A 23,400-nucleotide genomic window follows, 5' to 3' on the forward strand; every position below is an offset into this window, starting at 1 on the left:
GTAACCGAGTGGACACTCCTAGAGGAGCCATCTAAGAGAATGTAAGAAGAGAAATAATAATAATAATTGACAAGGAACTTTCTTTCAAAAACCATATCACAACAAAAATCAAAGATGGATATCATAAACTACTAACACTCCATCACTTAAAACCTTTCCTTTCCAACAACTTCAGATCAGTCCTTCAATTACTCATTTTTTCTAACCTAGATTACTGTAACTCACTCCTTTTCAACTTACCTCTAAACACTATCCGCCCACTCCAAATCCTACAAAATGCAGCTGCAAGAATCCTCACTGGATCTAAAAAACATGACCACATCACTCCAACACTTATCTCACTACACTGGCTACCAATAAAATTCAGGATTGAGTACAAAATACTATCCATTCTACATAAAATTATATTTGAAAAACAAGAAAACTGGCTAAGTTCCTCCATAAAACTACATACCCCAAATAGAAACCTCAGATCAGCAAATAAAGTACTTCTAAAGACACCACCTACTCGTTCCAAACAACTCACCTCAACCCAAAAGAGAGCAATCTCTCTAGGTAGCCCAAAACTCTGGAACTCCTTACCAACCGATCTCAGAACTCAAGAAAACCTAACCACCTTCAAAAAGGATCTAAAAACATGGATGTTCACCAAAGCATACCAACTCACCTAATGAACATCACAACGCCAACCCCCTCCGGTCCAACCTGAAGAAAATTGAAACTCAACACATATATGTATTATAACAAAGAATTGAAAAGTGAAAAAACTGAACAGCAACTAACTTGTATATGATATCCCTATGTTAACAATCTTTTGAACCTTTTTGAAACCCTTGTTATCCTCCTTAACCTTGTAAACCTTTGTATTTTGGTAAACCGTTATGATGGCGAAACCGAATGACGGTATATAAAACTTGATACATAAACAAAATGATAAGATTCAATGCAAGAGGGAACCAAATGGCTATACATGCAGAATTCTCCAGGATCTCTCTGCCTGCCTTAACATAAGAATGGCCAAGATGGGTTAAACCAATGGTTCATCTTGCCAGCATCCCACCATGGACTGCATCTCCAGAGTCACCAAATGAAAAACAGTGTTTAGCTAAGCCAGTGATTCCCATCCTTTTTTGTGCCTGGTACAGGTGAAGGTGGTGGTGTTCACTTCATCGTGACACACCATCACCTCACCATGATCATTTTTCTCTTAACAGAAACATAGAAATGATGGCAGAAAAGAACCAAATGGTCCATCCAGTCTGCCCAGCAATCCTATGGCAGCATCTGCTGCGCCCTGTGGGTCACCCCCATGCTTATCAGTTTCCCAGACAGTAAAAGTCAGGGCCCTCATTGGTTGCTGTTTGAATCCAGTTCCCCGTTACCTCCATGTTTATCAATTTCCCAAACTGTAAATGCAGGGCCCTCGTTGGTTGCTGTTTGAATTAATGCCCCGTTATGCCTTGCCATTGAAGCAAAGAGCAATGTTGGAGTTTCATCAAAAGTATCAGGTGTATTGTTTAAGAGTAAAAATCGCCACACTGGCAAGTTACCCCCATGCACTCTTTTCTTCATTTCCATCCTTTATCCTTTAGGGATCCACAGTATTTATCCCATGCCCCTTTGAATTCTTTCACTGTTTTGATTTTCACCTCCTCCTCCAGAAGGGCATTCCAGGCATCCACCACCCTCTCCGTAAAGAAATATTTTCTGACGTTGGTTCTGAGACATCCTCCCTGGAGTTTTATTTTGTGATCTCTAGTTCTACTGATTTCTTTAAACAGAAAAGGTTTGACGTTTGTGCATCATTAAAACCTTTCAGGTATCTGAAGATCTGTATCACATCTCCCCTGCACCTCCTCTCTTCCAGGGTCTACATATTCAGATCCTTCTGCCTCTCATCATATGTTTTTTGATACTGACCCCATACCATTCTGGTTGCTCTTCTCTGGACTGCCTCCATCTTGTCTCTATCCTTTTTGAGATAAGGGCTCAAGAACTGAGCACAGTACTTCAGGTGAGGCCTCACCAAAGACCTGTACAAGGGCATTATCACCTCCTTTTTCTTACTGGTTATTCCTCTCTCTATGAGCCCTGCATTCTTCTAGCTTTAGCTATCACCTTGTCACATTGCTTCGCCATCTTCAGATCGGCAGAAACTATGACCCCAAGATCTAGGCCTTGGTCTGTGCACATCAGCCCCCCCCTCCCTCCCATACAGCTCTTTTGGATTACCGCATCCCAGATGCATGACTCTGCACTTCTTGGCATTGAATCCCTGCTGCCAAATCTTTGACCACTCTTCCAGCTTTCTTAAATCTCTTTTCATTCTCTCTACTCCTTCACGCACATCCACTCTGTTACAGATCTTGGTATCATCCACAAACAGACAAACTTTACTTTCCACTCACAAAGATACTGAACAGAACCGGTCCCAATACTTACCTATGTGGCACTTCACTTAACACGGCTCTTTCTTCAGAGTAGGTTCCATTTACCATTATATGCTGCTCCTATCAGTCAACCAGATTTTAATCCACTCCACCACCTTGGCACTCACTCCCAAGCTTCCTATGTGGGACAGTATCAAAAGCTCTGCTGAAATCCAAGTAGATGATATCAAGCACTCTTTCTGAATCCAATTCTATAGTCACTCAATCCAAAAAAAGATCAGGCCGACTCAGTAAACTGCACGGGAGAGCCGGCGCTCCGAGGCCACTCTCCTGGGCGTGCGATTCTGTATGCCAATGAGGGCCCGCGCTAATAAGGAAGCGCTAGGGACACTAGCGCGTCCCTAGTGCCTCCTTATTGGTGGAGCGCACTGTTAGCCCCCGTTTGGATGCGCATTTTTGACGCGCTATTATTACCCCTTATACAGTAAGGGGTAATAACACGTGGAAAATGCGCATCCAAACTCCCCCCCCCCCCAAAACTAATAGCGCCTGCAACATGGAAATGAATGTTAATGAGCCTATTAGTTAGTCCCGCTCGATACAGAAAGTAAAATGTGCAGCCAAGCCACACATTTTACTCTCAGAAATTTACTCCTGCCAAAAGCAGGAGTTAATTTCAGCCAGCACCGGGAAAGTGTACAGAAAAGCAGTAAGGGTAATAGCACGTGGAAAACACGCAGCCAACCCCGCCCCCCCCCCCCCAAAACTAATAGCGCCCGCAACATGCAAATGCATGTTGATGAGCCTATTAGTTAGTCCCGCTTATGGGCAAAGTTTCATAGCGATATTAAGTCGGAGGCCCCAAAGATTTAAAAAAAAAATTAAAAATCTTAAAAAAAAAAATCTGCCCGCGGGTTGGAAAACGGATGCTCAGTTTTGCCGGCGTCCGTGTTCCGAACCCATGGCTGTCAGCGGGTTTGACAGCCGACGCTTAATTTTACCGGCGTCAGTTGTCGAACCCGCTGACAGCCATGGGTTCGGAACACAGACGCCGGCAAAACTGAGCATCCGTTTTCCAACCCGCGGGCAGATTTTTTTTTTTTTTTTTTTTTTTTAAGATTTTTAATTTTTTTTATTTTTGGGGCCTTAATATCGCCATGATATTAAGTCGGAGGGTGTACAGAAAAGCAGTTTTTTTCTGATTTTCTGTACACTTTCCCGGTGCTGGCTGAAATTAACTCCTGCTTTTGGCAGGAGTAAATTTATGAGAGTAAAATGTGCGGCTTGGCTGCACATTTTACTTTCTGTATTGAGTGGGACTAACTAATAGGCTCATTAACATGCATTTGCATATTGAGCATGCTATTAGTTTTGGGGGGGAGGGGGGGTTGGACGCGCGTTTTCCACGCGCTATTACCCCCTTACTGTATAAGAGGTAATAATAGCGCGTCAAAAACGCACGTCCAAACGGGGGCTAATGGTGCGCACCATACTGAATTGGCCTGTATGGCTTGGAGTGTCAAGTACTATATAGGGTTTTAATGCAGGTTTTTAAAAGTTCTCCATGGTCTTGCCCCTAATTGTTTTAGTTCCATTTTAAAAATTTATCAGCCTATGCAATCATTGAGATTTGCCCATCTTGAGTTTTTATTGAGTTTTTAGCTATTTATTTAATAGTAAGCGTGGTTTTTTAGGAGATGATTATGTTCTACCATCTGATACAAAATGTAAACAGTTATTCTATCCTTGAGCTCTGTTTTGTCTATTTTATATTTGTGTTTTTAGAATATTTTATCTGATTAGTTTATGTGTTTTTTGTTTTGATTTTGTATCATCTTTATTGTTTTAAAGAACTGTGAATGTTACCTTGTAACCTGCTCAGATACATTTTGATGGTGCAGGATATAAATTATTTTAAATTGTCCCTAACCCACTTGTATATATTGTACATAGAAGTTTGGTTATAATTTTATAGTTAATCTGGTCTCTCTAGACAATACTCTGAATCTTCTCTCTTATCTCTCGCACCTCCCTGTTATCCTACTCCTGTATTAAAGTTCTGTTTCCCAATATTTAACTTGATTCCTTGTAAAGGCAATGCCTAACTGACAGTTTCCTGTCAGAGGTCAAGTTTTGTGTAAACCAATATGATGTGCAAACGGTTGTCGGTATATAAAAAAAAAAAGAAGCAAAATAAATAAATAAATAAATAAATAAATAATACATCTCAAATTCTCTAACTCTCCTTTTATTCCTTGGATTTTTATTGGTGCATTGCATAAAACCAGGAAACGTTTTGCCTACAACTTTAATTGCGGACTTAATTCATCTGGCTAGGAACTGGGTATTCTGACTACTTAAAAAACAAAAAAAATGTGATGTTCCTAAATTGTAAAGTAAGCGATTATCCTAATATTTGGAAAAGAACACAGAAAAAAAGAAAGCAGGTTCTCATTATGAGGCCTAGAGATTTGCAATTGAGGGTGGAGCAGTTTTGGCTTAGATTCCCATGTGTTTGTAAATAAATCTACCTAAGACCCAGTTGGTCTTGTTTTTGAGCTCGAAGACTGTTGGACTTGCTCCTATTGTTTCTTCGCCTCTTCCCTTTTCGCCCATTTCCATGGATGGATGAATTGATTTCCGTTTGCTGTAGTTTGGCCATTTGCAACTCATATCTGTTATTTTTTTTTTTAATGTTTGCTTGGTGTTTAGAATTAGATCCTCTCTTTAGATTCTAATTTGCGGCCTGGTACGCACTGGGGTTATTTCTCGTTCTTTACAATATTCCTATTTCATTGTATTCCATTGTGGATTCTTAACAAGATTTATTCTTTTGGAATTTACTCTAAATCTTTAAAAGGGTTGCTGGCCAAAAATAACCCTTTCTTGTATCCAGACAGTGTCAAAAATGAAGTTCAAGACCAAATTCCATCGTCGCCCAAACTAAGATAAGCTCCTCTTGAGACAAATGGAAAAAAGCAGATTGACATATACACTCTAAATTCAGATCAATCAGAAGCTACCACCTAGACACAAAAATCACCAAAGCAATCCAGGACCACAAAATGGTTCACTGGATCAGAATAGGTCTTACGTACTATAAATAAGAATACAACCGCCCCCTCCTTTTATTAGCAACAACTAAAGCAAAGACACTTTGAGCCACCCAATCTCTACAAAGTGTAAAATGCACCCCCCCCCCTTGGAAAGTCGAGTTTCCTGAATTAAAAGCAATCTGCACCTTTGGTCTTTTAAACACTGGAAATTCTTACCTTCTTAATTGGGGAATAAATGCTTCAAATCCAAAGAAAAAATGCTCACTGAGGAGGTAATTTCACATTCAGAGCAAGGAAGGAAAAAGGCCAAAAGTTTCGCCATTCAGGATAAGAGATTTAAAACTTTGAATGGCTGCATCATATGAGAACAAGAAGCACTTACGGGCCGATACTGTAAAATCGCGGAAGAGCGGGCGAGCGCCCGCTCTCCCAGCACACTCACAGGACACTATCCTGTGCGCGCGATACAGTAAGTTAATTTATTTAAATTAGGCCCGGCGGTAAAAAAAGAGGCGCTAGGGACGCGCTAGCGTCCCTAGCGCCTCTTTTATGACAGGAGCGGCGGCTGTCAGCGGGTTTGACAGCCAACGCTCAATTTTGCCGGCATCGGTTCTCAAGCCCGCTAACAGCCACGGGTTCGGAAACCGGACACCGGCAAAATCGAGCTTCCGGTTTTCGACCTGCCAGCCGCGGGCCCATTTTAAATTTTTTTTTTTTTTAAATTATTTTTTACTTTTTTTAAACTTTTGGGACCTTTCGGGACCTCCGACTTAATTTCTCCGATGTCCGGAGAAATTAGCGCCTACCTTTGGGTAGGCGCTAATTTCTGAAAGTAAAATGTGCGGCTTGGCTGCACATTTTGCTTTCTGAATCGCGCGGGAATACCTAATAGGGCCATCAAATTTGGGTTTTCTTCGTTGAGTTGGTTCTAACGCTGCAAGAGTGTGCAGATAGTCCCTAACTGCTATGGAGACGGAAAATACTGAAGAGCTGTACTTCCTGCAGGGGTATATGTACTAGGGGCTGACGTCAGATTGAAATCTGATCCGTCTCCAACTGCTATGAGGAGTACACTATACCCATTGGTCCTGAGTCCATCTGCTACACGCTAGGAAATAACTGTTTATGGAATCCTCCTCCAGGAACTTATCGAAACAACTTTAAACCTCACTATCAGGCCGATACAGTAAGGAGCGGTAGGGAGAGCTGCGTTAGTGCTGGGCGCACCCGCGGTTGCCACACGCACAGTGCAGCTCACCTACCACTCGATACTGTATGTAAATAGCTTGCAAATGCAAGCTGCGTCCAAGAAGCGTCCGTAAAGCGTTAGGCCCGGCAACCCATTTTACTGTATAGAGCGCTATACAGTATCCTGGGTGCGCTGGCCTAACGCTTCATGGACACACTGGTATCTGTCATTTCAAATGTCATTTGAAATGACAGGTACCCGGAAGTGGACGGTTCTCCTACGCTTGGGATTGCCAGTCCTCTCTCCCCTCCTCCCGAAGCAAGCAACGAAAGCGGAAAAAAAAAAAAAGTTGCAAGAGAGAGGACAGGCAATCCTACGCTCGGGATTGCCAGTCCTCTCTCCCCTCCTCCCGAGGCAAGGCGCGAAAAACAGCCTTGCTTTTCGGGAGGCGGGGAGAGAGGACTGGCTGTGAAAAGCAACGAAGCAACTTACTTTTTTTGCAGCCCCCCTCCGGAGAAGGACATCGGCGACGACGGACGCGGCTCCCCTGCCTCCAGCTGCCCGCGAAGATAGACGCATCGCACGGGCAAAAGCGGCCCCTGTGCGTGCAATTGCCGCTCAAGACGTGACGTCACGACGTTTGGCGTCACGGCATGTGACGTCACATCTTGAGCAGCCAATCCCGAGCGTAGGATTGCCCGTCCTCTCTCCCCTCTCTCTCTTGCAACTTTTTTTTTTTTTCCCGCTTTCATTGCTTGCTTCGGGAGGAGGGGAGAGGACTGGGGCTGCCCCGGAGACCAGCACCCATGGATGCGGCCAGGGCAGGTGAGCGGGGGCTGGGGGAAAGTTTGCCCGATCCTGGCTTCTCTAAAGTTCTTGTCCCGGGGGGTGAGGGGGTCGTTTGCCCGTGAAATTTCGTCTCTCTGACCTGACGCTCCACACTAACGCAGGGGTAAGGGTAGGCGGTAAGTTAGCAGGTTAAACGCGCGGCAAAACGGCAGGGTAAAATAGCGATAGTCGGGGCGCGCGTTACTGAATGGTAGGGAATAGCTAATTCGATCGTTTACATGTAATATACATGCCGCGGGCGGAAGGGGTTACCCGGTGATTTAAGGACGCGGTAAGAGTAGGTTAAAGGGGATTGTGTATCGCAGGAAGGGCTAACGCGGCCGAAAAGTGGGTAGAAAGCGGGTTAGGAGCAGGGTAACCGTGGCCGCAGTTTACTGTATTGACCTGTATGCTAGATGCCTTGACTACATCCTCCAGCAACAAAATCCACAGCTTAATTGTGCACTGAGTGAAAATTTGTTTTAAATCTGAGACCTGTTGTTTTTATGCAGTGTCCCCTAGTCTAGTGCTATGCGAAAGGGTAACTACCTGCTGCCAATTTGCCTATTCCACCCCACTCGTTATTTTATAAACCTCTATCATATCCCCCCATCATGAAGAGCCCTCACCCTGTTTAACCTTTCTTCACAAGGCAGCCATTCCATCTCCTTTATCATTTTTGTTGCCTTTGTACCTTTCCCATGCCCACTATGTCTCTTTTGAGATGGGGCAACCAGAACTGTACACAATGGGGTGGGTCATAGTACAAATCTATACAGAAACATTAAGATTTTCTCAGTTTTATTCTCCATTCATTTCCTAATTCCTAACATTGTTTGCATTTTTGACCGTCACCAACCACCGAGCTGAGGATTTCAACAGATTGTCCACAATGTCTCCAAGATCCTTCTCCTGGGTGGTAGCTCCTCGTATAGAACCCAGCATTCTTTACCTATAGTTAGGATTATTTTTCCCTATGTGCGTCATTTTGCACATGTCCACACTACATTTTATCTGCCATGTAGACGATCCGTTCTCCAGTCTGCCGTCTATCTTCAGTTCCTCACAATCAGTTCATATTCTTATATTTCTGTATCATATGCACATGTGATCACTTCATTCTTTGCTCCCTTATCCTGATCATTAAGGGATAAGTTAAACAACACTGGTCCCAGCACAGATCACCGAGGCACTCCACTATTTATCTCTTTCCATTGGGTAAACCGACCATCTAGTCCTACTCTTTGCTTCCTATTTTTAAACCTGTTACCATCCTCAGTAAGACATCGCCTCCCATCCCATGAGTTTTTACTTTCCTGAGGATTCTCTCATGAGGGACTTATTCAAATTCCTTCTAAAAATCCAAAAACAGTAAATCAAGCATCTCACTTTTATTTGCACATCCTTGTCTGCATTATATTCTGTTTCCATGTTCCAGCACTAAATGCTCTGGGATAGACTCCTGGAGTCCCTGGATTGCCTTAGGGATTTGGGTTTGGAAGGGGACTTCCTGTGTGACTGATGCCTGTAACAGAAACCTGTCTCACCCATTCAGAATCCGGACCTTGCCCTGATCACTGTGTAGCCACAGAAAGTAAACCTTTTCCAGTGGAAGTGAAGTTACAGAACAAGCGATCATGATAGGAGGTTCTGACGAGGCAGACTCAAGAGGGAATAAGGAAATATTTCTCCACGGAAATGGTGGATCCATGGAATGGTCTTTCAGGGGAAGTGATAGAGGTCAAAAGAGTAACAGAAATCAATAAAAGATGCAATGAACACAGAAGAAGACAGAGCTGGAGATCACCTGGGGGACTGTGACATTATAAGAGGAAGTGAATCAGGCAGACTGGATAGGTTTTATGCTTCCTATCTGCATCTAATTCCAGGTTTCTATTTTTCAGATCCTGGCTTGATGGATCCACTTATAAAAGTTTGAGATAGACAGCTTGCATTCTTAGGGCATTGGATGTCTGTTTTTGGAAAAGGACATCCTGTGTGATTGACGACTGTAACAGAAAGTCTGTGAGTGATTAGAGAGATCTCCAGAGGAGCTGGTGCAGGGGTCTCTGCAATTCCCAGCTGCTCCTTCCACTCTTCCTCTCAGCAGTTTACCCCGGTCCCTCTTATCCCTGCACTCACCTGAGCAGCTGCTTCTCCCAGTTCCTCTTTCCTCTGATCCCGGCTCATCCCTGATGTACGGCTCTTCCCCTCGTTCAATGTGGGAGATAATCTCAGGGGTGGCAGTCGGAGAGCCTGATCCTGGAATAAGAACACTGTATCAGTTTCCCATAGCCACCTTGCATGCTATTGCATTAAATTCAGGACTTAGAAATATCTACAGTAGAAAGAATTTCACCAACTTCAAGGAAGAAAAGTATTTAAACCCACAGTTAAAAAGAAACCATTTCAAGATCCTTCATGTCCCTTAAAAGTCTGTACAAAATACTATAAGCGATACACATTCAGATAACCACAGACCCAAAGAAAACAAACAATCTCTATAAATTGTAAATATTGCTTCTTTCCCTATACAGCAAATTCTTTACGTTTAAGAACGGTCATTTGCAGATTGTATTTTATTTTGCCTGGGAATTTCAATGTTATAACCAAAAGAGTCAGTGAAAATATTACTTTGATGTAACACAGAAGAGAAAATTCAGTGGAAGTGTCATATTTCCAATGATTTGGGGTTTTGTTCTAACATTGAATTTCACTGTCAAAATAAAATAAAAACTGAAAACAAGGGTCCCTATTTATATTCAGCAGCTCTTTACACATTCCTAACCTACCCCAAACTTGATCCCACCCCCTCACTCAGACGAAGCACCCCCAAATCCGATGACATCCACCCACATTATTAATCCTCCCCACCTCTTGAGTATGGTTCTCAAATCAAACCCCTGTAGGCAGAGAACTTTCTTGCAGTGCTGCAGGGTTTACATTTTGGGGTAGATTTTAACACGTGCGCTGGTGTTTTATAACATGAGCGCATCGACGCTACACGCGGCGATGCGAGTAGGGCCTTCCCCAGTTCCCTCTCAGTACACTCCAATTAAGTAGCAGACTGGGAGGGAGCTTCCCTATACCCTACCTAACCTTCCTACCCTTTCCCCTTTCCTCCACGACCCCTAACCCCTTCCTAGCTATTATCATTTTTGTCATTATTTGCCCTGCTGCTCCTGGTCTCGAGCTTCCTCCTTCTCTATCTTTCTCCCCGTAGTTTCCTATTTCTCCTTATACTTCCAGTCCAATCAGAACTAGGGCAGTGATTCAGCACAGTGCGCCTTCATATGAAGCTACCCAGTGCTTTGGTACCTCTATTTGTATAACACACCATCTCCCTTTAGGCCGCTCATCATGGTAGTGGTCCTTGACTCTCTGGATTTGTGGGGTAGCAGGAGAAACCTCATAATTAGCTTGTTGCAGCATAATTGACAACTTGCCTCAGAATCAACATTCCTGAAAGTTTTCAAAGCCCCTTAATTTAATCTTTTCAGGAAATCTACAGGGTGCCTGCCTGCCTTCAGTCTCAACACTCTCTCTGATCCTGCCCCTGCCCTTCCCCTGCACAGAATCCTCTCCTTCTGTTGTTCCCCCTATTCCTTCCTCCTCTCCTGAAGTGAAAAGCGAGGTATTGAAATTGGAGTGGATGGAGAAGGCAGGCAGATCCTTCAAAGATCTCTGAATCCTTATCAAACCAAAAAGGATTTTGATATTATTCCTCGATGGAGTGATTTATTTATTCAATTTTATTTAATATATATTCCACTTTTCAGCACTTCAAAGCAGATTACATTCAGGTACTGTAGGTATTTGATGTCCCTTTAGAAGAATTTCATCTTTATTCAAAGGTATATGCTCCTGCATATGATTTTAACCATAAACCTACTACAAAGGCCTGGGATATAGTTTGGGGTTTTTTTTTGGAAGTCTGCAACTTTCTATTCACAAAAGCCTTGACGACTGGCACTACTGTAGATACACTTCAAACCTGTGTTAATTGAAATTCTTTTTGTGTCTGTTACCATGTGTCCGATATATGTGTACACATCTATCTTTCTCTGTAATTTACAGCATGCTGGAAGAGGAGGACATGGCCAGCTGAGAATCCTCTTTAGATAACAGATGAGGGCTCTTCTTTTACAGTCCAAGGAGTGAAAAGCCCATTCTCCTCTCTGCGCATGGAAAGAACGTAGATCACACAATTTCTTTTTTTTTTTTTTTCAATTATATATTTATTGATTTTTCAAATGTATACCGAAAAGTAAATACATATTCCATAGTATAATTACTAGATAACACTTTCAACTATATTCAATCTAATTATGATATAATCAATAGAATCTTGCAAACATCATCTAAAAAAAAACGAGAGGCATAATAACTAAAGGGAGATTATTACAATCAGATTCTAAGCAAAATTCTGCATCGTACTTCCTGCATTTATTTAATTTATTCACTGGGTATAGGGGACACTACGGCAGATCTTCTTTGTTCAATAAAAGTTTTCAAGTGGTCAGGCACAAAAAAGATGAAAGTATCTTGTTGTTTTTTAATTACACACTTACATGGATATTGCAATATAAACGAATATCCCATAGCAATAGCTTCTTGGCGAAAAGTCAAGAAGTTCTTTCTATTTAACTGTGTAAGTGTCGAAAGATCAGGAAAAATCTTTATTATACTATTGTTAAATGAGATAGGATATTTACTAAAATATGATTTCATCACTGTTTAAATCTAATAGATTCATAAAAGAAACCAGCAATATACCCCTATCAATTATTTGATTATTTGTACTTTCTAGGAAATTTGTGAGATTCCCTTTAAAGGGAGTCTTCTCAATGTTCAAGTTAGGATTTCTCTTAGGAAGAAAATAACAATAACTAATTGCTGGCAAATCTCTTTCAACAAAAGACAATACTTCTTTAAGAAACCTATGTAAAGTTTCCATTGGAACTTCACCTACTACTCTAGGAAAATTTAACAATCGCAAATTCAATCGTTTCGTATTGTTCTCAAACATTTCAATTCACCTGGACAAAAAACCCCTGTCTTTGACAACAGCAACCTGAAATTCTACATTTTTCTTCCCCATTTCCTCTAATGATTTAATTCTATCTTCTGTATTATGTACAACACTCTGATCTCAATTATTTCCTGATTATTTTCCCGGCAATAACATCCATTTTTCTCTCTAACCCTTTCAAATTAGATGCCATCGATGCCATCATGTCCCACAATAACTCCAATGTAACCACTTTGGGGCGTGTCAAAGTCTCTGGGGTTCTCTCACCACCTGTAGCTTGATCTTCTCCTCCTAAATCAGCTCCCTGGGTAGTCTGGACCCTCAGATCTTTTATCGAGCTTGAAATAGGTCTCTCTAAACTTAAAGCCTCAGCGCCATTTACACCTGTTGGCGTCTGTGGCCCAGATACAGTAGACTGAGATTGCCCCAGAGTTACTTCAAGTGCTCTCCACTCCGGTGGTAGTCCTAGATTTGGGCTCAGTGAAGCCTCCTCCATAGATTCTGACTGACCTCCCTTAGGGCCAGAATCAGCAGTATCCTTGGCTACTGGATTAGATGCAGGATTAATCATAAAGCGAACAATTTCCTGCTGTGTTAAATTTGGAAGGGGTGATGAGGGATACACCCTGACCTTCCCCTTCTGCTTTGGAGGCATGACCAAGTAGAAAGAAAAAATACACACTTACAGGCTGTTCGTTTTACTTGACAATGCAGTCTATTTAGCCTCTGTGGCAGTTGTATTCCAGATCAAAATTTCTCTCTCATCCTCTCAAGTCTGAACAAAGCCGCGCGCGGCTATGGTGGCGCACCGGCGGCGGTGGCGCGCCTTAGGACGCCGGTCTTATGGGCGTCCTTAGTCGGCTCCTCCCTCCGATCTCACAGGGAGCGGGAAAGTTCAAATTTAGAAACAAGTAGCTCACCGGGGCTCCTTCAAAGCGGTAATCAGCTGCACTGATGTGCCTCACTGACGCCGGTCTTATGGGCGTCCTTAGTCGGCTCCTCCCTCCGACCTCACAGGGAGCGGGAAAATTCAAATTTAGAAACAAGTAGCTCACCGGGGCTCCTTCAAAGCGGTAATCAGCTGCCAGATCACATAATTTCTGAACTGATATGAAATGTATATATATGACTTTCTGAAGGAACTTGGGGTGAATTCGTGGAAGCACCCGATTATGAAAAAAGTGAAGGTATGACGACTACGAAACCAGAAATACCAAAATAATTGCAGTTTTTTTTGACGGATGATTAGATCTCATTTATTTATTTAATAGCATTTATATACCGACGTACGTTGGGAGCATCTCGTTGGTTTACAAAGAACAAAACTAGCAACAGGCTTTACAAGGAACAAGAACTGTATTAACAAGAAATGTAAGGAGTAAAGGGATCTTAGGGGAACACAAGAGCTAGAGGAAGATAGGAGGGGCCAGGGAGGGGAGGGGACCAGAGGCTGAATATAGTTAACATCACAAATTTACAAAGAAGCAGTAAAACATGATATATATAAGTTATATACAGGATATTTACAGATTGCATTATAATGGGTTAATGGGGTAGGACTGATCTATGCTGTGTGGCTATTTATAAGGAATAGCCACACGGCATAGATCAGTCCTACCCCATTAACCTATTATTTATAAGGAATAGCCACACGGCATAGATCAGTCCTACCCCATTAACCTATTATTTATAAGGAATAGCCACACGGCATAGATCAGTCCTACCCCATTAACCTATTATTTATAAGGAATAGCCACACGGCATAGATCAGTCCTACCCCATTAACCTATTATTTATAAGGAATAGCCACACGGCATAGATCAGTCCTACCCCATTAACCTATTATTTATAAGGAATAGCCACACGGCATAGATCAGTCCTACCCCATTAACCTATTATTTATAAGGAATAGCCACACAGCATAGATCAGTCCTACCCCATTAACCTATTATTTATGATCTATGCTGTGTGGCTATTATTTATAAGGAATAGCCACACAGCATAGATCAGTCCTCCCCCATTAACCTATTATTTATAAGGAATAGCCACACGGCATAGATCAGTCCTACCCCATTAACCTATTATTTATAAGGAATAGCCACACGGCATAGATCAGTCCTACCCCATTAACCTATTATTTATAAGGAATAGCCACACGGCATAGATCAGTCCTACCCCATTAACCTATTATTTATAAGGAATAGCCACACGGCATAGATCAGTCCTACCCCATTAACCTATTATTTATAAGGAATAGCCACACGGCATAGATCAGTCCTACCCCATTAACCTATTATTTATAAGGAATAGCCACACGGCATAGATCAGTCCTACCCCATTAACCTATTATTTATAAGGAATAGCCACACGGCATAGATCAGTCCTACCCCATTAACCTATTATTTATAAGGAATAGCCACACGGCATAGATCAGTCCTACCCCATTAACCTATTATTTATAAGGAATAGCCACACGGCATAGATCAGTCCTACCCCATTAACCTATTATTTATAAGGAATAGCCACACGGCATAGATCAGTCCTACCCCATTAACCTATTATTTATAAGGAATAGCCACACGGCATAGATCAGTCCTACCCCATTAACCTATTATTTATAAGGAATAGCCACACGGCATAGATCAGTCCTACCCCATTAACCTATTATTTATAAGGAATAGCCACACACTGATCTATGCTGTGTGGCTATTTATAAGGAATTCAGATTGACTCTGAGGTCTTTTCCTCCAGGAACAGAGCACACACCACTCAGTTTTGTGGTTTGCATACTAATTCACGAGTGACATCTTTTTGTTTGGCATTTCGGATTGAATATCCTCACAAGCCTCTTTTTTTTTTTTTTTTAATGTGAAATATGAATCCAAAGCCTTTAGCTCACTTATTCTTCATACTGAAGTAATAGCCACAAGAAACAACACTTTCCATGTGGAACATCTTAAAAGGCCAGAACCAGACAATTAGCCTGGTCCACCTTAAAAATCCATCCAGAGTGGGAATCCAGGACACAGGTCAGTTCCCTGGGGAGGAGAATAAAAGCTCAGGCTGGGGGGGGGGGGGGAGGGACAGAGAGGCCCAGGGACAGGCAGAGAAAGCAACAGACAGTAGACCAACTCTGTATGTCTGGACATTTTACTTTTAGACAGAAACTTCTGAGGTAAACAAGCTGTTTGGGTTAAAAGGACAGAGTCCAGAGTTCTCTCTTGTCCTCTGGCACCCGCCCCACGCTATCACAATGAGAAACATCAAGTCCATTACCATTAGCATTGACTTGACAGGTTCAGAAGGAGGTTTCGTGAGCTGAGCTGGGGATTCAATGAGGTCCCAAGGCACTGGAGGTCCTACTGACCAGAGGTCTGAAATACCACAGTCCTTTCATGAACTTCGAAACCAAAAGGTTGAGAGAGCTCAGAGCCTCTTCTGTCTGCTGGTGATACACAACAGTGGCGCTGAAGACCTCTGACTGATGAAGTGATAAAACCCAAAGAGGCAGAAGAGGTACTGAAGAAAGTCCACTGGGCCAGAGAAACTGGGGTCCAGCAGGCTAGTCCTATATCTGAAGAAGTCAAAGGTTTATGGTATCTCTGTCCAATAGAGTCCAATTTAGCTTATAATATTCTTTACTGATTGTTGCTATGAACAAAAGATAAAAGCTACTATTTTAGATTATTTAAGAATGAATGTAAACAAACTTGCACCAAGTCTATACTAATAGACTTTTTGGCTACACGGACAAGATAAAGATAATTTTAAATAGGAGAAAATAGATATAGTGATGCATGATAGAGTTCTTTAAAATCATGAGAAGTCTAGAATGGGTAAATGTGAATCAGATAATGAAAGAACTTGAGGCACTCCATGAAGTTAGCATGGGGCACATTTAAAACTAATCTGAGAAAGTTCTTTTTCACTCAACGCACAATTAAACTCTGGAATTTGTTGCCAGAGAATGTGGTAAGTGCAGTTAGTGTAGCTGGGTTTAAAAAAAGGTTTGGATAAGTTCTTGGAGGAGAAGTCCATTAACTGCTACTAATCAAGTTGAGTTAGGGGTAGATTTTATAAATTTCCGCACACGCAAACAAGAGTACGCATATCCATTAAAATCTGGGGTCGGCGCGCGCAAGGCTGGCCAAAATCGGCAGCCTTCCACCCCCCGCACCTTCCCCTCCCTTCCCCTACCTGACCCCACCCCTATCTACCCCCCCCTACCTTTGTTGAACAAGTTACGCCTGCTCGAGGCAGGCGTAACTTTGCGTGCGCCGGGCCAGCTGATGCGCGCCATGTTCCGGTCCGGGGGCTGGTCCGGAGGCCGCGGCCACGCCCCCGGAACGCGCCTAGATAACACGCCAGCCGCGTCACGGCCCCCCCCCTCCCCAGGAAAGCCCTGGACTTACGTGCGTCCCGGGGCCCTATGCAAGATAGGCTCGGCGCGCGCAGGGGGGTGTACGCGCGTTACCCTTTGAAAACCTACCCCTTAGGGAATAGCCACTGCTATTAATTGCATCAGTAGCATGGGATCTTCTTAGTGTTTGGGTACTTGCCAGGTTCTTATGGCCTGGATTGGCCACTGTTGGAAACAGGACGCTGGGCTTGATGGACCCTTGGTCTGACCCAGCATGGCAAGTTCTTATGTTCCTTTCTTCACATAAGGCAATGTGCTGTGCTTGTAAATAATTGCAATTAGGACCTAGGTCATACTGACCTGTTTACTGATCATGATCTAAGACATGTATTGCTGATCTTGTATCTAGAACGTATATAAGTCTGACTGTATCTATTGGATTTCGGGAACACCCACTTAGAGTTTACTCAAAGTGTGGTCTTCCATAGGTAAGCTACATTAGAAAATTAAAGCGGTAACAGTACTGCAACAGATTTGTCTAATTCTTGTGGAGCAAATTAGACTGAAATATTAAAAATCTCCACACACCAAGTCGAGAACCTCTTCCATTTGAAATCATAGAATCTTCTAGCTGAGGATTTCCTGGAAGAAATCAGAATATCCTCTTCTTCTTTGGCAAAGAGCAGATACGAGAGTATTGCACATTCAACACCATAAGAACTGCCAGGCTAGATCAGAGTAATGGTCTATCCAGCCCAGCATACTTCTTCCGATAGTGGCCCTAGAGTCATCATCTGAAAACCAGTGCTCATGCAAATGCTACCTGTGGATATATGAAAGTGTGAAGCTACTTACTCAATGCATAATTAAACTCTGGAATTTATTGCCAGAGGATGTGGTGAGAGCTAATAGTGTAGCTGCGTTTAAAAACTGTTTCCTGGAGGAAAAGTCCATGAACCATTATTAAGGTGGAGTTGCAGAAATCCACTGCTTGTTCTTGGGATAAGCAGCTTGGAATCTGTCTACCCCTTGGGATCCTGCCAGGTACGTGTGACCTGGCTTGGCCACTGCTGGAAAAGAGATACTGGATTTAATGGACCTTTGGTCAGATCCAGTATGGCAAGTTTATGTTCTTATGTTCTAATAATGTTTATACTCACAAAATGTGCATTCAAGTGCAGGCAAAACCATTCGTTTAGCTGAACGCATCTTTCTGCATCATCCAGAGAGTGGTGCTCAAAAGAGGGTTGGACAAGTTCCTGAAGGAAAAGTCCATTAATGGTTATAAGCCAGGCAGACATGGGAAAAAGCCAGCGCTCATCCCTGGGAGTGAGATACAAGAAATAGATCAACTATTGAGGATCTGACGGGCACTTGTGAGCCAGAATGCTGGGCTCGATGGACCTTGGGCTGACCCAACATGGCGCTTCTTATGCCATTATGTCGAGTAGGTGTGCCCTGCCTCTTCTCCTGTGGGGGGTATTAGCACAGTAGTCTGAAGGTGTCGCAACTTTAAAGCACAACATTCAGGCAACAGTAGCCGAGGAGGACAACGCAGCCTGAAGTGCTGCAAGGCCATGGTCCGCCTCCTTTCTCCAGACACGGAGGGTGAAGGAGGACATTGGCGTGGTTGGGACAGCAGACGAGCGAGTGGGTGCCAGAAGCAATGTGCTGTCTCTCTGTCACCAATGACGCTTCTGTCACGGGGTGAGGGGGGGGCCGGAAGAGGCGGCATGCGCCCTGTCATGTTCCACTGCTGCCAATGTGAGCTCTCTGCCGGGTAGGACCCAGCGCTCCCCATCTCCTATGGCAATTTGGCCAAAACCGGCCAATTCCACGGGAAGGGCTGAATTTTGCACCTCTTACCTCGCCCGTGGAATCGTGGGAGAACAGGGGCCTTGGCTCTATTGTTTTGACTATAGTCAGTTAAGTCTTATATTATGTGGAGACACATGGCCTGATAACTTTACAATGTTAACCGGTTACATTCGAACATAGCTGGTTAAGCTTTAATGTTACCTGGCCACACGCAGTCCGATAACTTCAGGACATTTATCTGCTGGCTATTCGGGACTTGCCTGCTCGCCAGATTACTGAATATTGGCCTCCAAGTGTTTTAGCCTTTCTTTGTACGAGAAATGCCCAAATGCTCTCGCCATTCTGGCTGCCTTCTCTGTACCTTCTCGAGTTCCGGCACATTCTTTAGGAGATGGAGCGACTAGAATTAAACACGGTACTCCAGGTGCGATCTTCTGGAGCTCTACAGAGAGGCATGATACCAGCTTTGGATTTATCAGACACCCTTCCAAATGATTCTTAACATACAGTTGGCTTTTTTGGCTGCTGCATCACACTGTGTCAGTAGTTTCAGCATGTGGTCCTTTCTCTTGATAGCCCAGCAGAGGGTACTGGCAGTTTGGATTTTTTTTCTCCCAGTGTGCATCACTTTGCACTTGTCTACCTTAAATTCCATTTGTCATTTGGAAGGTTAAGTCACCAATTTTTCTAGACCCTCCTGCAGTTTTACTTAATCAGCTGGTGTTTTAACTACCCTACAAAGTTTGGTGTCAGTTGCACATTTTGCAACCAAAACGTATTAATTCATCCTCTAGATCATTTACAGACAAAGTGAGGAATACCTGCTAAGACAGACTTATCCACAAACAAAAAGTCCATATAAACACGGGGCTAAACAGTCAGGCGCTGTTCTTTTCGAGGGTTTTGACCAACAACCAAACATCATGGCTTTCCAGAGTTTTTGACTCAGGCTCAATTCAGAATTTGGGCCAAACACTACTTGACGTTCTCTTTGCTTTCTCCAAAGGTAGCTCATTACAGTTTTCATTTCTTTTATCTACTTTCTGGAGCCTGTACTTGTTTTTTGGCACATGATATACGTACCCGGGTCCCAGACAGCGGCGTTCGCTAGCCTCCCAAGCGCTGCCAATGCTAATCTAAGGTTCTCTCAGGCAGGGACATGAATACGGGCAGGGAAGGACTTGGAGGAATCCAAAGGTGCCGCACAAGCAGGACCACAGGGAACTTTTTTTTTTTTTTTTAAACAGGATGCAGCAAATCTTCAACATCACAGGCCTAATTTGGCCTCGAAAGACCCTCTGGGATGTTTCATTTGAGCAGAGGAGAAGAAAGCCATTTCTGCGGGCCGTACTCTCCATCGCTTCCCTAGGAGAGAGGGTGGGAAAAGAGGAGCTGCAACGGGCCTCTGAGGTCGCCTGCTGAAATAATAAAAAACTTAGCAGAGAACGGGAGCTACACAGAATCTGCTGTGCCCAAGATAAAATAGGTCGCCCCCATGGAACTTCCCCCTTCAACAGGTACTGGGAGGCTGCAGCCCACACGCATGCTTTCCCCAGCTGTCTCGGTGGTTGAGTCCCCAAATCAACACAACCCCACCCTTCACTTCCTGAGCAGCCGGACCGTTATTGCAGAGGCTGCAGCCTATCTGTATACTGCCTCCAATTGCCTAGGTGATTGACCCAAGTCACCACAACCATCTCAGGCCTGAGATACTCCCACATCCTGCACTCTCTGAGCAGCAGGCCAGGTCCTGGGGAGGTCGCAACCCTTCTGCACACTTTTCCAAGCTGCCACAAAGGACACTCCAATCCCCTTGGCTGTCCACCAGTTGGCAAGGAGGTGCACAAGATTGCATTACCTCAATTGGGCCGATACAGTAAAAGTCGCGCACAGGCCACTCTCCTGTGTGCGCGATACAGTAAATTAATTTATTTAAATTAGGGTCAGCGGCAAAAAGAGGCACTAGGGACACTAGCGAGTCCCTAGCGCCTCTTTTTGGACAGGAGTGGCGGCTGTCAGCGAGTTTGACAGCCGACGCTCAATTTTGCCGGCGTCAGTTCTCGAGTCCGCTGGCAGCCATGGGTTCGGAAAGCGGACGCCGGCAAAATTGAGCGTCCGTTTTTCAACCCGCGAGCCGCGGACCCATTTTAAATTTTTTCTTTTTTTAACTTTTGGAGCCTCCGACTTAATATCGCCATGATATTAAGTCGGAGGGTGCACAGAAAGCAGTTTTTACTGCTTTTCTGTGCACTTCCCTGACCCGGCAGAAATTAATGCCTACCTTTGGGTAGGCGCTAATTTCTTAAAGTAAAATGTGTGGCTTGGCTGCACATTTTACTTACTGAATCGCGCAGGAATAACTAATAGGCCCATCAACATGCATTTGCATATTGTGGGCGCTATTAGGTTCGGGGGGGGGGGGGGGGGGTTGGACGCGCGTTTTCGACACGCTATTACCTCTTACTGAATAAGGGGTAAAGCTAGTGCGTCGAAAACACGCGTCCAATCGTGGGTTAACAGTGCGCTGACTACTTCCGTCGGAGCGCACTGTACTGTATCGGCCTGAATGTTAGTAGATTTTTTTCCTCTCTGTTTCCAATGGCACCACTATATCTACTCTTCCTGATGCTAAGCTTCCCCAAACTTATTCCCTGCTGCAAACTATGATTAACACCAAGCCCACTGTGCCCATTCTCCACATTCTTCACCTCATCTGTCATTTTTACTTCTGCTCTGTCCATGGCTCTTGAACTTCAAAAATGTTTTCTTCCTCTCATCCAGCCATCTCCACACTCCCTGTTAGCATCTTATCCTCTTCTGTGTATTCTCCTGCTGCTTCTTCTACTCTCAGCTGGGAATACCAATCTCAATCCTGGCCCTCCAAGGCATGTTAAACGGTTACCCCTCCAATCTCATCCCAGACGCCATTCCCTCTTCCCTCCCTCTCTCATGCTATCTGTGGAATGCCTACATTCGAGTCCTCTTTCTCTCTCATTCCCCTTCATCTTCTTGCCTTTCCCCTGAGGACTCTACCTCAGTTGCTGCTCTCTGTCATGGACGTTACCTCCTCTCCCATACATCTCACATTGGAAGCTGTGGTGGTGATGGTGTTGGACAGCTGCTCTCCCCTCCCGAAAGTTCTAATTCCTTCTTTCCACCTTAATCCCCACTCTTTTTCTTCCGTTGTGGCCCAGGCCATCCTCCCCACTAGCTCTCCAGATAGCTGTCATTTTTCAACCCCCATGATAAATCCCTCTCTTCCTTTCTCACCAACTTTGCTTCCTGGCTTTCCACCTTTTGTGAACCATCTTCTTCTTCCCTTTAACTTCCCTGCTGATGACCTCTCCGAGTCTTATGCCTCCAAACACCTTGTCTTAACCTCATTTGATCTACAGTTCTGATCTGCTGCCACAACTCACCAGCATGGCTACTGCCTTGACCTAATCCTTTCCTATAACTGCTGTCTCTCAGACCTCTCCACCTCAGATCTTCCCCTCTGAGACCACCATCTGATGATAGCTTTCACACTAAGTCAACCTCCCCAACAGCCTCTTCTAGTCACTATCAACCCTTTCAACAATCTTCAGGTTATTGACCTTGAATCCTCTCTACTACTGTCTCATCTCTCCTCTCTTTCACTATGTTGTCAAAGTCAGCTGATGAGGCAGTTTCCTCTTACAATGCTATACTCACCTCTGCTTCAGACACTCTTGCCTCTCCCCTTACTTGTCCTATAAAAGCACATCAAACCCCAGCCTTGGCTCACCCCTAGAATTCACTTCCTATGTTCCTGTGCCTGCTCTGCAGAACGTCTCTGGCTAAAATGTACACCCACGCTGATCTCCTTCCAGTCTGTTACTGCACTTGCCAAGCAAGACCACAACATCCATCTGAAAAACTATCTTGCTTCCAACACTCATTGTCTCTTTACCACACTCCATTCCCTCTTCAAACTTACTTCACCTCACTCTGCCTCCCACCCTTCACTCTCTGCCCACTCTCTGGCTGACTACTTCCATGACAAGGTTTTCGAAATTAGTCTCAACTAGGTCACATCTACCCATCTCTTCCCCACTTCTTGCCTCCACCTTTTCCTGGCCTCCCACTACCCTCTCTTCCTTTTCTGAAATCACAGTGATGGAAACTGCCCATCTTTTCACCTCCCCCAGTCTCACTACTGGTTCCTCTGACCCCACTCCCACCCATCTCTTCAGCTATATTTCTCCTACAGTCATCCTTCCATCTGTTGCATCCTCCATTTATCACTTTCCACTGTTACTGTTCCCACTGCCTTCAAACAGGCTGTGATCACACCACTCCTCAAAAATCCCTCACTAAATCTTACCTGCCCTGCTAACTATCGTTACATCTCCTTCCGCCCTTTTGCTTCCAAGATGATTGAATGGGCTGTTCAACACAGCTATCCTGACATTCTTTCATATCAAGCTATATTTGTTCCACTCCAGTCTTGTTTTCACCCTCTGCATTCCACAGAAATAGTCCTTGCCAAAGTCACTAAAACTAACTCCTAGACTCATATGCTGCTTTGGAACAACTGATCACCATCTACACCTTGATATTTGTTCTCACTTGTATTTTGAGGCTCCATCCTGTCTTGGTTCTCTTCTTACCTCTCCAATCGCAATAGCTGTAGCTAACCTATGGCCAATGTGGCCATGGCTATAGGCACCACTGCCCAAAGGGTGCCGTAATGCTGTGCTACCCCA

General features: G+C 43.9%; 1 protein-coding gene across 1 annotated transcript in view; it reads right to left on the reverse strand.

The window, feature by feature from the left end:
- Positions 1 to 23,400, reverse strand: part of LOC115085901 (zinc finger protein 184-like) — a 30,333-nt gene that overhangs the window by 3,865 nt on the left and 3,068 nt on the right. Inside the window, exon 3 of the mRNA XM_029592437.1 lies at positions 9,606 to 9,725. Within this exon, the coding sequence (XP_029448297.1) occupies positions 9,606 to 9,725 (120 nt within the window). The remainder of the gene's footprint in view (positions 1 to 9,605; positions 9,726 to 23,400) is intronic.

This window comes from Rhinatrema bivittatum, chromosome 2, assembly GCF_901001135.1.
Source record: "Rhinatrema bivittatum chromosome 2, aRhiBiv1.1, whole genome shotgun sequence".
NCBI lineage: Eukaryota > Metazoa > Chordata > Amphibia > Gymnophiona > Rhinatrematidae > Rhinatrema > Rhinatrema bivittatum.